The sequence below is a fragment of the Petromyzon marinus genome, chromosome 2 (assembly GCF_048934315.1).
Source record: "Petromyzon marinus isolate PM22_M1 ecotype Great Lakes invasive population chromosome 2, UKy_Petmar_22M1.pri1.0, whole genome shotgun sequence".
Taxonomy (NCBI): Eukaryota; Metazoa; Chordata; class Hyperoartia; order Petromyzontiformes; family Petromyzontidae; genus Petromyzon; species Petromyzon marinus.
The window spans coordinates 26119306-26132644 of record NC_133668.1 but is presented as its reverse complement, the minus strand read 5'-3'; the positions used below and the strand labels follow the sequence as shown (position 1 = coordinate 26132644).

Sequence of the window (13339 nt, the reverse complement as noted above, 5' to 3'; positions counted from 1 at the left end):
CAGCACCACGCCCGGCCCCCTTTGTTTCCCCAGTGGCGATGTTCACGCACCGCACCGGGTACTCTTTTGGCGTCGAGACGACCTATGGGAGGGCCCAGGACCGGATCAGATAATTATCACCGGTGTTGGCCATGAGCGTGAATCGATCCCGGGTCGTTGGGTTCGTCGCGCAGCGTAGCACTAAACCGTTGCACTCCCACACACACACACGCACGCACACACAGACAGGCAGGCTTACCCGTGTGTGTGTGTGATTAGTATTACTATTCTTTCTGTGTCGTCATCATCATCATTATATTCGTCAGCGACCTGAAGCAGCGCCTCGTGGAGGAGGAGAGCAAGCGAGTGATCCTGTCGCGGCAAAACAACTTCAACGAGCGCCACTGCATCCGCTGCTGCGTCGCCTTCTACTCGCTGCTCAACGCCGCCCACCGCTGCCTTGACTGCTGCTACAACGTGTGCAGCCGCTGCGCCCTGCGCAGCGAGAGCGAGCGCGGTTGGAGGTGCCGCGTCTGCGTCGACACGTGGTGAGGACGCGCCGCGCCGGCAGCGCCGCGCCGGCAGCGCCGCAGCGGTCGCTCGAGGTGCGCGCCCCCACCCCGCTCCCCTCCAACCGCTCGCCCGCCCCTCAGCGGGTCCACCCACGAGACGATTTGGACGATGGGAGGATCTATCTGATACGTTCGGTCGCCGGCGCGGTTGCACCGCCTGCGCGCTCGATAAGCGGCGCCACCGTTGCGTGCGTGATGATACGACCGATGACAATTTCTGCAAACGTAGTAGCGGCCGTGTTTGCGATCGAGGCTCGACTGGAGAGCCGCCGAAGGGGGTCGGGGGTGGGGGGAAACTCCCGAAGCGACTCGCAAACCTCAAAACGGTGGCAGTTCGTGAAGTGGCCGGTGGGTATGGGGGGGGGCTTGTTGCTGATTTGGTCACGGCCACGTGACTGCCATGTAGGTAGGAGTCACAGGTCACAGAGCGATGGCCTTAACAGTGACTGCTTTTATTTGCCGTCAACCCACGTGCCCCCACCCCCCCCCCCCCTTTACGTAATGACGCGTGCACGTAGGTGTCTCTCTCTTTTTAAGGGGACCGTGTCCTCGTGATCACTCTCGGCCATGCCGCTACTGTTGTAACGATGGCCGCCGTTTCGTTTTGACGGTCGGCATTATGGCCATCGTCGCCGACATTGCCACAAATGGCATCGTCATCACACTCTCGTCGTCACCATCATAACCAGCATTGTCATCACCAACATTGGCATCATCGCCATCATCATGTATGCAAGTCAAACTTCTTGGGCGCCGTACGGAGCCAACCATCATCGTCTTTTTTTTGTCAGCATTGTATTTGATCAGGCCAAAGCTCACTGAATATGGCATCTGCTTCACAGGTGATTTCTGAATTAAAGAAAAATGACAACAATCAATCAATGGTAATACTTGTGCAGGAGAATGAAGGCAAAGGGCAAAATAAAAGTAACTACGCTGCCTCTAAATTACGTACATTTGTTAGCCGCACCAAGAGGATCGATGCTGACGTCGGGAGAGAATAATTTGGCTGCGTTATTTGTGTACACACCAAGAACGCTGCCAGGGGGCCAAATTCGAGCCCCAACCTCCGTCTCGTCCTCCTCCCCGCGTCCCTGGCACAGTCGCACGGTAGTCTACGGCCCCCAACGGCCGCCCCCGCTGGCAGGGGGGGGGTTGGGGAAAGTCTGCGGCCGTGGAACCGTGCCCTGCTGCCGCCGCCGCCATCGTTTGTATTCCGGTGGTGTCCGGCGCTCGCTGCAGTCACGCCCGTTCCCTGTGTGTCGATTCGCCGCGCCCCAACCAAAATCCCCCCCACCCCACTCCTCACCTCTCATCGCCCGCCTCCCTTACACCCCGCTGTCCCCCCCCCGGCCCGCAACCGCCGCCCGAGAAATTAAATCCGCGTTCGTGCTCGCAGATCGCGAGTCGAGGAGATTTCCGGCGAGAGCTGTCGGGCGTTGGAGGGTGGCCGGTTGGGCCGGCGCGTCTCCTCCTCGTAGGCCGGCGCTCGGTGACGGCGCCCCCGGCCCTGTGCTCGGGGGCGCCGTCCCGAGCGGCGGAGTGGGTGGTCGGTGCTCGCTGTGTCACGACGGCGGGCGCAATCGTCGCGATGGCAGTGATGTCCTTTACGCCGTGTGCGCAATGTTTCACGGGGGTCACGTGACCGTGGATCCTGATGTGCGGAACCGAGCTCGGTGTCGTTCAACAACCGGGCGGAAGGTGGTGGGGGCCTTTGAGAAAGAGGTGGGGGGGGGGGCCTTTAAACGTCAATGGAGGCGTTGATTGAATGCTGCTGCGAACGATTAGCGGGATGGAATTGCAGACGCTGGGGTGGGGCTGTCACGTGAGGAATCGACGTCTGGCAGTGAGAGTCCTAGCCGTCGTTGGAGAGCGGAGGAGGTTGTGAGTCATTCCTGCAGAGAGATTGGCTGTGAGCTGTGGTGCAGGGCGACAGGAACTGTGGTGCAGGGTGACAGGAGCTGTAGTGCAGGGTGACAGGAGCTGTAGTGCAGGGGGACAGGAGCTGTAGTGCAGAGTAACAGGAGCTGTAGTGCAGCGTAACAGGAGCTGTAGTGCAGAGTAACAGGAGCTGTAGTGCAGGGTGACAGGAGCTGTGGTGCAGGGTGACAGGAGCTGTGGTGCAGGGTGACAGGAGCTGTGGTGCAGGGTGACAGGAGCTGTGGTGCAGGGTGACAGGAGCTGTAGTGCAGGGTGACAGGAGCTGTGGTGCAGGGTGACAGGAGCTGTGGTGCAGGGTGACAGGAGCTGTGGTGCAGGGTGACAGGAGCTGTGGTGCAGGGTGACAGGAGCTGTGGTGCAGGGTGACAGGAGCTGTGGTGCAGGGTGACAGGAGCTGTGGTGCAGGGTGACAGCAGCTGTAGTGCAGGGTGACAGGGGATGTGGTGCAGGGTGACAGGAGCTGTGGTGCAGGGTGACAGGAGCTGTGGTGCAGGTGACAGGAGCTGTGGTGCAGGGCGACAGGAGCTGTGGTGCAGGGTGACAGGAGCTGTGGTTCAGGGTGACAGGAGCTGTAGTGCAAAGTGACAGCAGCTGTAGTGCAGGGTGACAGGAGCTGTGGTGCAGGGCGACGGGAGCTGTGGTGCAGGTGACGGGAGCTGTGGTGCAGGGTGACAGGAGCTGTGGTGCAGGGGGACAGGAGCTGTGGTGCAGGGGGACAGGAGCTGTGGTGCAGGGGGACAGGAGCTGTGGTGCAGGGCGACAGGAGCTGTAGTGCAGAGTGACAGGAGCTGTGGTGCAGGGAGACAAGCTGGTTGTGCAGGGTGTTAGGAGCTATCGAAAATATATCTATTTTCTTAAAGCACCGGATTATCACGGCTGAACGGACTTCAGTTGGCAGTCCCGACGGTGGAGGAAGAGGGGATGCTGGGTATTTGGTGCGCTCCCCCGACGCTCACGCGGTGAGGGATTAGGACAGAGGGGCCCTCACATGAAGCGGTCCCGGGCCGCCGATGTCACCTTCACTCATTTTCACGGAACTCCCCCACTCTTCCCCCAGCCCCCGTTGACCCCTCCCCCCGCCCCCCCATCCGTTACACGTGGTCTTCTTCGTGCCAGCGGATCGCATTAAACACGAGTTGCCAATGATTAAAGCGCACGACGCATAAAAGCCTTGTTAAAATTGCGCTCGGCGGCAAAGTAAATGTAAAGTTGGCAGTGCGCCGTAAGCCCTGGAAATACAGCAATTAAATATCTCATCACACAAACTTGGGAGGTGCCTTATCCCCCCTTGGCCGTGCTGAGCCGCCAGCGGAAGGTGCGAGCACCGTTCATTGCACGTTCACCACGATTGATGAATCGCGTAGGCACACACGTTCCTTGTGTAGTTCCCCGCGAGTCAACCTCTAACTTCGGGGACACGAACCGGGTTTTGCGAGTCTAGCGCTACTGCCGCAGCGGCCGCACAAGACTCGATTTGGCGAACGGCACCTCGGATCGTTTTCACTTCACGGCGGCGGTTAAACGTGGGCCACAAAGCGTCGCTAAGTGCGCGCATGTGGCACAAAATCAACGGAACGATCGCTCGGGGGGCACAAAATCGACGGAACAATCGCTAGGGGAAATTACGGCCGAGCATCGTTCCTCCCACGCTGTAAACAGCAGGGATGCTGGGAGCCTCTGATGCCAGGGCATCGCTAAATACGAGCACTAAAGAACAATCCTCCCGTTGCCGGTCTTTTGCAGAAGCCGCCCATCTCGCTCCGCGGTAATTGGCGTGCGTGCATGCGTGTGTATGTGCGTGTCCGTGTGTGGGGAGTGGTCGTGCAGTGGTAAGCGCACTGCGATACTAACCCGGCGACCCGACTTCGACTCAGACTCCCGATTATCTGAAACGGTCCTGGGCATCCTCTAGGTCGGCTCGGCCTCAAATGGGTAACCAGTGTGATGTGTCAACATCGCCACTGTGGGGAGACAAACGTGACCGGGCGTGGTGCTGGCCAGCCACCCCCTCATTCGCCGTTGTTTTGCCGCTGCTCTCGGCTGCGAAACATTTATATATTTTTTCCAAAGCAGACATCACCAGCGGTGGCAATGGGGTCAAAGGCTATTTCGGTGCTTGTGATGAGGCCTTACGTTTATATGTGCTACAGCAGATTTTCTGCTTTTAATGAGCTGGATTTTTTTTTTGTTCGTGCGATGTTTGACATTTTCTTTCTGCTTGCTCCATCGCCGTTCGTCATTTTATTGGTTTTGCTTTTTTTTTTGCCATGTTGGGCGGTCCAGGGTCGCCTTTGAAAATGAGCGTCCCTCTCCCTGCTCTCTTGAGCTCATCACCGGGTCACACGCAAAATAAACTTTGTTTGCCATCGCCAGGCCGTTAGGGATTGCCTTGAAGATTTCGGAATGTCGTCATCCAGCAGTGGATAGATTACAATTGATGACGATCATGATGATGATGACATGATTCAACATTACATCATAACTCGCGAATTGAATTCCCATTTGGGCATCATCTCAGCCCATCTTTCCTCCATCTATCTATCTATCTTTCTTCTTCTTTTTTTCTTACATATATAAGTCTCCGCGCGCGCTTTCGAGGGATTGGGCTCTCGAACGGTGGGGTTTATATCGAAAAAAATGTGCCAGCCAGCACGCCCTAAGCCCCACGGTGGGAATAGGCTATTCCTTTTTCACGTCCGTCCCCTTTAAATTAATTAAATTAGCGATTTGGTGGAATTTAGCTATATTTATTGTACCAAGTCACGCCAATTGCGTGGGGGGGTGGGGGGTGGGGGGTGGGGGGTGGGGGGACACCCTGCCAAGTGATGCGCGTTTGGTCGAGCTCATGGGGGACATTTTCTTTTATGCGTTTAACAGATGTAGGGGAGTAGTGGGTGACGTCACGTCACGCTCGCCCTCGGAGAGTGGCGTCGCAGAACGTGATGTCAGGCGGACCCTGGGGGGACGGTGACGTCATGCCCCAGGGGGGTATTTAAAGGGGGACCCGGGATGTAACGGAGGTAGTCGGCGGTAGGAGTAGGGACTCAGGGGAGCTGATCCTCACCCGAGGCTAGGGGAGGCTACAACGCCCGACCGGCCGAGGTTGGGATAGTCCCGGCCCGGGGCAAGGAGGAGAGCCGAGTGAGCCGGGGTTGTAGGGATCCTGGTACCCCTGTCCCCTGGGGAGTTATCGGCTAGGGGGGTGGGTTGGCGTAAGCCCCTAACACACTTTGGCGTAAGCCCTTAATAAACGTGGCGTGAGCCCCTAACCGCAACCTGCTTCGGAGTCGTGGATTGCGCCGCAACAACTGGTGTCAGGAGTGGCTTCGTCCCTCGCCGCCATGTCACGACCCGGCAAGAGACAAAGGCTCATGTCGGCGGTGCAGTTCTGCGATGAGGAGGACGTCGGGGAGGGCCTCGCGACGAACCCGGGGGCCTGGGCCCGGGAACATCGCCCCGTGGAGCCGGCTTGGCTGGAGCGGGAGGGGACGGTGGCTGCAGGAGCTGCCGCGCCGCCGCCGGACACGTGGCGGGCCATCGTGGGGCAGCTGGAGCTGCTCCAGCACACGCTGGGCCAGCTCGTCATCACCATGGCCGAGGTGGGGCGTCGCGTCCTCGCACCGGCCACGGGGTTCGACAGGCTGCGCTGGGTTCCCGCCGGTTCGTCTCCCGGCCAATCCGCAGTTAGCGTCGGCTCATCGGCCGGCGCGTCACTGGAGTTGGGCGCCATGTTGCGTGCGACACCGGAGTCGGCCGCCATGTCCACTGTCATGGCCGCGCCCATGGGCGCCGCGGCGCCAGCTGGCACTGCCGGTGTGAGCGCGGCTGTGCGGCGCACCGCGACTCCGGTTCGCGCCGCGTACACGACCGCGGCTCCGCAGCTCGGCGCGTATTCCTGGCTGGACGCGGGGCCGAAGGCCACCCGGCGGTCCGACGTCGCTGCGGCTGCCGTGGGGACGGCGTCGGGCGGGGCTGGAGGTGAGTATCGGCCGGGTGGGTTGCTGTGGGGACCGCAGCTGCGCCGGTTGCCCCCTGTCGCGCCGTTCACCGCGAAGGGGGGCGACTGACTTCCAGGCCCGGTTTGAGGTCACCTACGAGTCGGTGGGGTGGCCCATGGAGGAGGCGCTGCGGGCTCTTCCAACCTGCCGAGATGCACGTGCGTTGCAGGCGTACCGGAGCATCCCGCCAGCTGACAGGGCAGATGGCTGTGGTATTTGAGCCGCCTTCGAGGGCACGCCTCAAATTTTCCACGCGCCGGCGTAAGGAGGGGAAGTCGCCCTTGGCCTTCCGGTGTGCGCTCCTAGCACTGGCCCGGGCCGCCTACCCCGATCTGGAGGGGATGGGCTTGGACTCCCTAGCCCTCGACAGGTTGTTGGCCCTCGCGGCTGAGCTGGGCATCATGTTGTCCATCCCAGAAGAGGCCCAGATAACTTCGCTGACCGTGGCGCAAAACATGCAGGCTCACCTCGCCCTGCGACGCCCAGCCGTGGTGGTGGCCTGCGCGGGCGTCCCGCTACTGGCGGCGCTGGATGCTGGAGTCGCGGCTCAGGGTGAGGGCACCCTCGCGGCTGTGGCCGCCTTCGACCGCCGCGGGGGGGGCACCGCTGATCGCCGGCCGGAGAGGCGGTGGCGGGCGGGACCTCCTCGTCCGCAAGGCACGGGGCAGGTCACCTGCTTCCGATGTGGCCAGCAGGGCCACTTCGAGCGGGGCTGTAATAACGCCCCCGGGGCCTTCGTACGGGCCTCCCCTTCTGCCACCGGTTCTCTGACGACGGGGCCTTCGCGCCCACAGGTGAGTTGCGACGCATCAATCACGCGGCTGCTCACTTCACCTCCCGCACCTCGCGGGGTTAGGGTCCATCCTCAGGGGGTCATTTCGAGGGGGTCGGGCTCGTGGGTCCCACGGTCGGTCACGTCGGGGGGTGGCCCAGAAGGACCCTTCAGTGGAGGGCCCTCGCGCATCACGTGGTGGCTGCCACTGCGGGGTCCTCGGCCGTTGCGGGACGCGTGCAGGGTGTGGACGTGCGAATCTTCGTGGATACAGGTGCATCTGCCACCATGGTTTCGGAGACCATTTATCGGCTGGTGCCACGCAACGGGCCGACGCTGGGCGGTTGCATTTTCTGCAACCCCCCTCTGGGTTGCCACCCTTGGCCACGAGTGTGCGGGCCCTGACCACGAGGTCCGTCACCATCCCGCCCGGGTCTCAGGTCTTGCTACCCCTCAGGCTGAGCAGTCCGTTGAAATTGGAGTCCCCGGGTACAGGTATCCTCCTGTCTCCCTCCAATTATTTCTTGAGGTCCGACGGGTTGGTGGGCGCCTTGACGGCCGTGTCGGCGGGCCAGAATCCCTTTTTACAGCCCCTGAATTTGGGGCCCTTGCCGGTCATTGTCCCGGTGGGTGCGGTGTTGGCGCACGCCATCCCGGGTCCTCCGGCCGACGGCGCTAGGCCTCCGGGAGGGGTTGTGGCCGGCGTGCTGCCCATAGGGAGGACCGATGCATCATGGATCGATGCGTTGTGCAACGAGAATGTCTCGTTGTCCTCCACGGAGCGCCAGCGGCTCCGCAATCTCATCATCAGGTTCACCGATGTGTTTAGCCAGAGTTAATTCGATTTAGGACATACCACTCTCCTGGAACATTACATTGATCCGGGCGATTCGGCCCCTATTTGGCTAAATTCACACCGCTTTAGCCCGGTGGAAAAGGATCATGTCCGCTCCGCGGTTGATGAGATGTTGGCGGCGGACATCATCTCTCCATCCACCAACCCATGGTGGGGTGCCCCCATTGTGCTGGTCAAGAAACTAGACGGGAGTCTCCGTTTCTGCGTCGACTTCCGTAAATTGAACAAGATCTCGGTGGCTGATGCATATCCATTGCCTCGCATGGATGATTCCTTCGACGCTTTCTTGGGTGCGCGGTTCTTTTCGACCCTAGATTTGCTCTCGGGCTTCTGGCATTTGCCACTTGACGAGGCCTCCAGACCTAAGACCGCGTTCTGCACACCCCAGGGGTTGTTCCAATTTAATCGGCTTCCTATGGGTCTTCATTCGGCCCCGGCCACCTTTCAGTGTCTTATGGAGATGGTCTTGGCGGGGCTGCAGTGGGAATCTTGTCTAATCTACTTGGACGACGTGATTGTTTTTGGTCGCACATTTGACGAGCACTTGCTTCGTCTGGAGGCTGTTCGCCAAGGTGCGCGCCGCGGGCTTGAAGTTCAAACCCCAGAAGTGTCATTTGTTGCAGCCATCGGTGAAGTATTTGGGACACATTGTGAGTGTGTCAGGTGTGGTCACGGATCCGGAAAATACTGCTTGTGTTTGGACGTGGCCGACTCCCACATCTGTCACTGAAGTGCATAGTTTTGTTGGCTGCGCATCGTATTATCGCCAGTTCGTCCGCGATTTTGCGACTATTGCGAAACCACTGCACGCTCTCTCTGCCAAGGGGTCAGAAATTTCGCTGGGGGAAAGAGGAGGAGGCTGCTTTCGGGGTGCTTTGGAGGGCCTTGGCGGGTGCGCCGCCTTTGGGGTACCCAGATTTCTCTAGGCTGTTCCTCCTCGACACCGATGCCAGTGAACACGGGCATTGGGGCTGTTCTCGCCCAGGTGATCGATGGGGTTGAAAGGGTGGTGGCCTACGGCAGCGGGTACTGTCTCCCACTGAGCAGCGGTATTGCTTGACCAGGAGGGAGCTGCTGGCTATTGTTTTTTTTGTCCAGCTCTACCTGCCGTATTTGTATGGTCGCCGGTTCACCGTCCGGACCGACCATGCGGCCCTCCAGTATTCCCTGCGGATTGACCAACCCTCGGGCCAGATGTCCCGCTGGCTCGAGGTGCTCCAGGAGTACCCCTTCGATGTCATCCATAGGAAGGGGACTCGGCATGGGAATGCGGATGGCCTTTCCAGGCTGTGCCCGGACGGCGGGTGCGCTTGTGCCCTGGGTTCCAGCTGCTGTAAGGCCCCAGTGGACACCACGGCCCAGTTGGTCGCATCGGCCAAAGCAGCGCCCCCTCCGGGTGTGGCATTGCCTGTGGATTTCGGTCTGGGGCTCCCCCGGGAGGTATGGTCTAAGTTGCAGATGGAGGATTCCTCTCTTCTGAGGCTGTGACGCCGTGTGGACTCGAAGACCCGGAGCTCCGCTCCGTCGGCTGCCCCGGTGATCGCCGTACATGACGGCCTCCTCATGCGTTGGGATGCCCAGTTGGAACGCTATTGTATGGTTGTGCCCATTGGCTTGCGAGGTAAGTTGACCAGGGTCATTCACGAGAAACTTATGCACCTCGGCTACCATAAGACCTTGTTAACCCTTAAACGGGACTACTATTGGCCGGGTGTGGAGGATGCTGTGGCCCTTATTTTGAAAGGTTGTCACGAATGCGCGCAGAGGAAGGCCCCAGTGGGTCAAAATCGGGCCCCGCTGCAGTCCGTCCGGGTTTCTCGTGTGAATGAGCTTGTGGCACTCGACATTTTGGGGCCATTCCCTGCATCCCAACGGGGCCACAGGTACCTCTTGGTGGGGGTGGAGTACCTCACGCATTGGCCTATGGCGTGGCCTCTGGTGGACCAATCGGCCTCATCTATCACTGAGGCATTCGTTCAGGGGTATATTCTTGATAAGGGGGCGCCAGAACAGCTCTTGACTGATCAGGGGTGGAATTTTTCTTCTCGTTTGCTCAAGGAGGTCTGTGACCGTCTTCGTCCCAAGGAGGTCTGTGACCTCCTTGGGACGAAGAAGGTCTGTGACCTCCTTGGGACGCAGAAGGTCCGCACCTCGCCCTACCACCCCCAGTCCGACGAGATGGTAGAGCGACTGAACCATACGCTGACTTCTATGCTGTGCCATCATGTGAGCGCGTCCCAATCGGACTGGGACCTGTTCATCCCGGGGGTGCTGGCCGCGTACAGGTTGGCTCCTCATGCCTCGACGGGGTTCTCCCCATTTTATCTCATGTACGGGAGGGAACCCGAGCCCCCGATGCATGTCCAGTTGGACCTGGGGCTTTCCAGGAAGGTCTCGCCTGTCCCTGCGCCCATGAGGGTCGCGCTCGATCGGCTGCGCGAGGCGCGGCAAGCGGCGATGGAGATTTCGACCAGCCGGCAGGCAGCTACCGAGCACCTGCCCGAACACCAGGTTGCTGGCCTTCCGTGGGAAAGGGGCCAGCTGGCATGGCTGCACTGCCCCCAAGTGCCTGTTGGCACGTCCCCAAAGTTGCATTGCCCTTGGCGGGGTCCCGTCAAGGTGGTGGGGGTTCTTCGGCCACAGTGTGTGCGTATTAGGTTGGGTCGCCGCCGGTGGATCGTTCACCCGTCTAGGCTCAAGCGGGTTGTACCGCCGGCCTCCCAGGTTCATCCCCACTTCTGGAGCGGCCGCCGATTGATGCATGCGACAAGCCGGGCCGGGTGGGTTCTGAGGACGAGGGCGTTGCCCTGCCCGTGTGTGCGCCCGCAGAGCCCCCGCAGGTGAAGCCGGCGGTGTCGGGCCGTGCGGGAGGGGGGGGGGGGTGCCTGCTATGGACCTGGGTCCAGCGGGTGATCCGCCTGTTCCGACGGCCAAGGCCGCACGGAGTAGCGGCCTGCCCGCGGATGCGTCGCCGGTGCCCCCACCGACGGCGCCGCCAGGGGCGCCTACACCAGCGGATGGCCCGGCGGCTCACACACGCTTGGGGGCCGGCGTATCCACTGACGGCCGGGGTCGGGCCGGCTTCTCCGTTCCCAACCCTCGTGGCCTCTTTTCATGGTCCAGGGGGTGCCCTGTCCTGACTTTGTCGTGTGCCGTGCAGCCCTAATGTTGTGGGGTTCTAGTGGGCGCGCGTGTGTCCCCGCTCTCATGATGATTGCAGCCAGGTCAGCTGTTTTTTTTTCACGGGGGTGGGGTGATGTAGGGGAGTAGTGGGTGACGTCACGTCACGCTCGCCCTTGGAGAGTGGCATCGCAGAATGTGACGTCAGGCGGACCCTAGTGGGATGGTGACGTCATGCCCCAGGAGGGTATTTAAAGGGGGGACCTGGGATGTAACGGGGGTCATTGGGGGTTGGAGTAGGGTCTCAGGGGAGCTGATCCTCACCCGATGCTAGGGGAGGCTACTCCGCCTGACCGGCCGAGGTTGGGGTAGTCCCGGCCCGGGGCAGGGAGGAGAGCCGAGTTAGCCGGGGTTGTAGGGATCCTGGTACCCCTGTCCCCTGGGGAGTTATCGGCTAGGGGGGTGGGTTGGTGGCGTAAGCCCCTAACACACTTTGGCGTAAGCCCCTAACACACTTTGGCGTAAGCCCTTAATAAACGTGGCCTGAGCCCCTAACCGCAACCTGCTTCGGAGTCGTGGATTACACCGCAACACATGCAATAAATATACAAAACGCTGCGGATATTTTTTCACAGTGTGATGTCCTCTTCGTCCAACCCCCCCCCCCCCCCCCAACACGATGCGTGCAGTTACTGCTATGAAGTCTGTAGATATTAATATTATTACAGCGCTTAGATAGCATTGTAGTATTATTGTTTACTATTATGAATCAAATAGGTTGGTAGATATTACAATAGTAATGTTTGTGTGCACAAAACTAATTTTTCATCATTAGGTTGCTAAATATTCCCTTTTTTTGCTGTGCTTTTATGACGCTGCGACGGTCTACTGCCAGTCTGTGATGTGGCTTGCTGCCTGCTGATTAATTTACGTCCGTGCACTGGCACTCAATTATCTACACTGCTAACTTTCCTTTTCACCATTATGAGTGTATGCCGGTCTATAATCTTTTGCCTGGTTCTTTACCTCACTTAGTGTACTGCCATCCTTTAATGTCGACTGTATTCTGCTTTTTCAGCTGCTGCCCGTATTGCCAGCTTTTTATGTCGACTGTAGCAATTGCTTATGTCATTTAGTCGGCGTACTGGCAGTCTATAATCTAGATTGTAGCCTGCTTCTCAACTTACCTGTGTGTACTGTTGCTCTTTAATTCATACTTATTTCTGATTATTTATTCAAAGCATTTCTATTGTTTCGATTGCTCACGTCACGCTATTTACTCATATGTACGACTGCGATATTGATAGCTGTGCCATCATCGGGGATTGCTGTGCACTTCGATGTGTGTGTGAGTCGATGTGTGTGTGTGTTTGAGTCCATATGTGTGTGCGTGTAAATCCATGCGTGTGTTTTAGTCCATGTGTGTCTCTGTCTTTTTCGAACGGACAACACCCGATCTGTGTGTGTACATCGAAGTGTTTGTATGTGTGTGTGTGTCAGTCCAAGTGTGCGTGTCAGTCGCTATGTGTGTGTTAGTCCATGTCTGTGTGTTAGTCAATGTGTGTGCATGGCTCCATCTGAGTGTGCAAGTCAATGTGCGTTTGTGTGTCGATGTGTGTCAGTCGATTTGTGTGTGTCAGTCCATACATGTGTGTGTGTCACTCGATGTGTGTGTGCAAGTCAATGCGTGTGTGCGAGTCCATATGTGTGTGTTAATCCATGTGTGTCTATTTATTGTAGATTTCTGTATGTCACAGTCTATGTGTATGTGTAGGGCAATATGTGTGTCAGTCTATGTATGTGTGTAAGTCCATGTGTGTGTGTCTTAGTCGATATGTGTGTGTGTGTGTGTAAGTACATATGTGTGTTTACATCAATGTGTGTGAGGCCACGTATGTCTGTGTGTGAGTCAATGTGTGTGTGTGAGTCGCTGTATGTGTGTACGTCGATATATATATGTGTGTGTAACTCCATGTGTGTGTATCTAAAATGGATGTCTATGCATGTGTGAGTCCATATGTGTGTGTGTAAGTCCATGTGTTTGTGTGTGTGAGTCGATATGCCTGTGTGTGTCAGTCCATGGGCGTGTGTGTTCGTCGCT

The 13339-nt window shown here is 58.6% G+C and overlaps 1 protein-coding gene across 5 annotated transcripts in view; it reads left to right on the top strand.

The window, feature by feature from the left end:
- Positions 1-13339, top strand: part of MYRIP (myosin VIIA and Rab interacting protein) — a 105502-nt gene that overhangs the window by 37740 nt on the left and 54423 nt on the right. For 4 of the 5 annotated variants that reach the window (XM_032958191.2, XM_032958198.2, XM_032958209.2 and 1 more), the window contains exon 3: positions 306-527. The exons of the other annotated variant lie outside the window; for it this stretch is intronic. In XM_032958191.2, coding sequence (XP_032814082.2) covers positions 306-527 — 222 coding nt within the window. The remainder of the gene's footprint in view (positions 1-305; positions 528-13339) is intronic. 5 annotated transcript variants of the gene reach the window in all.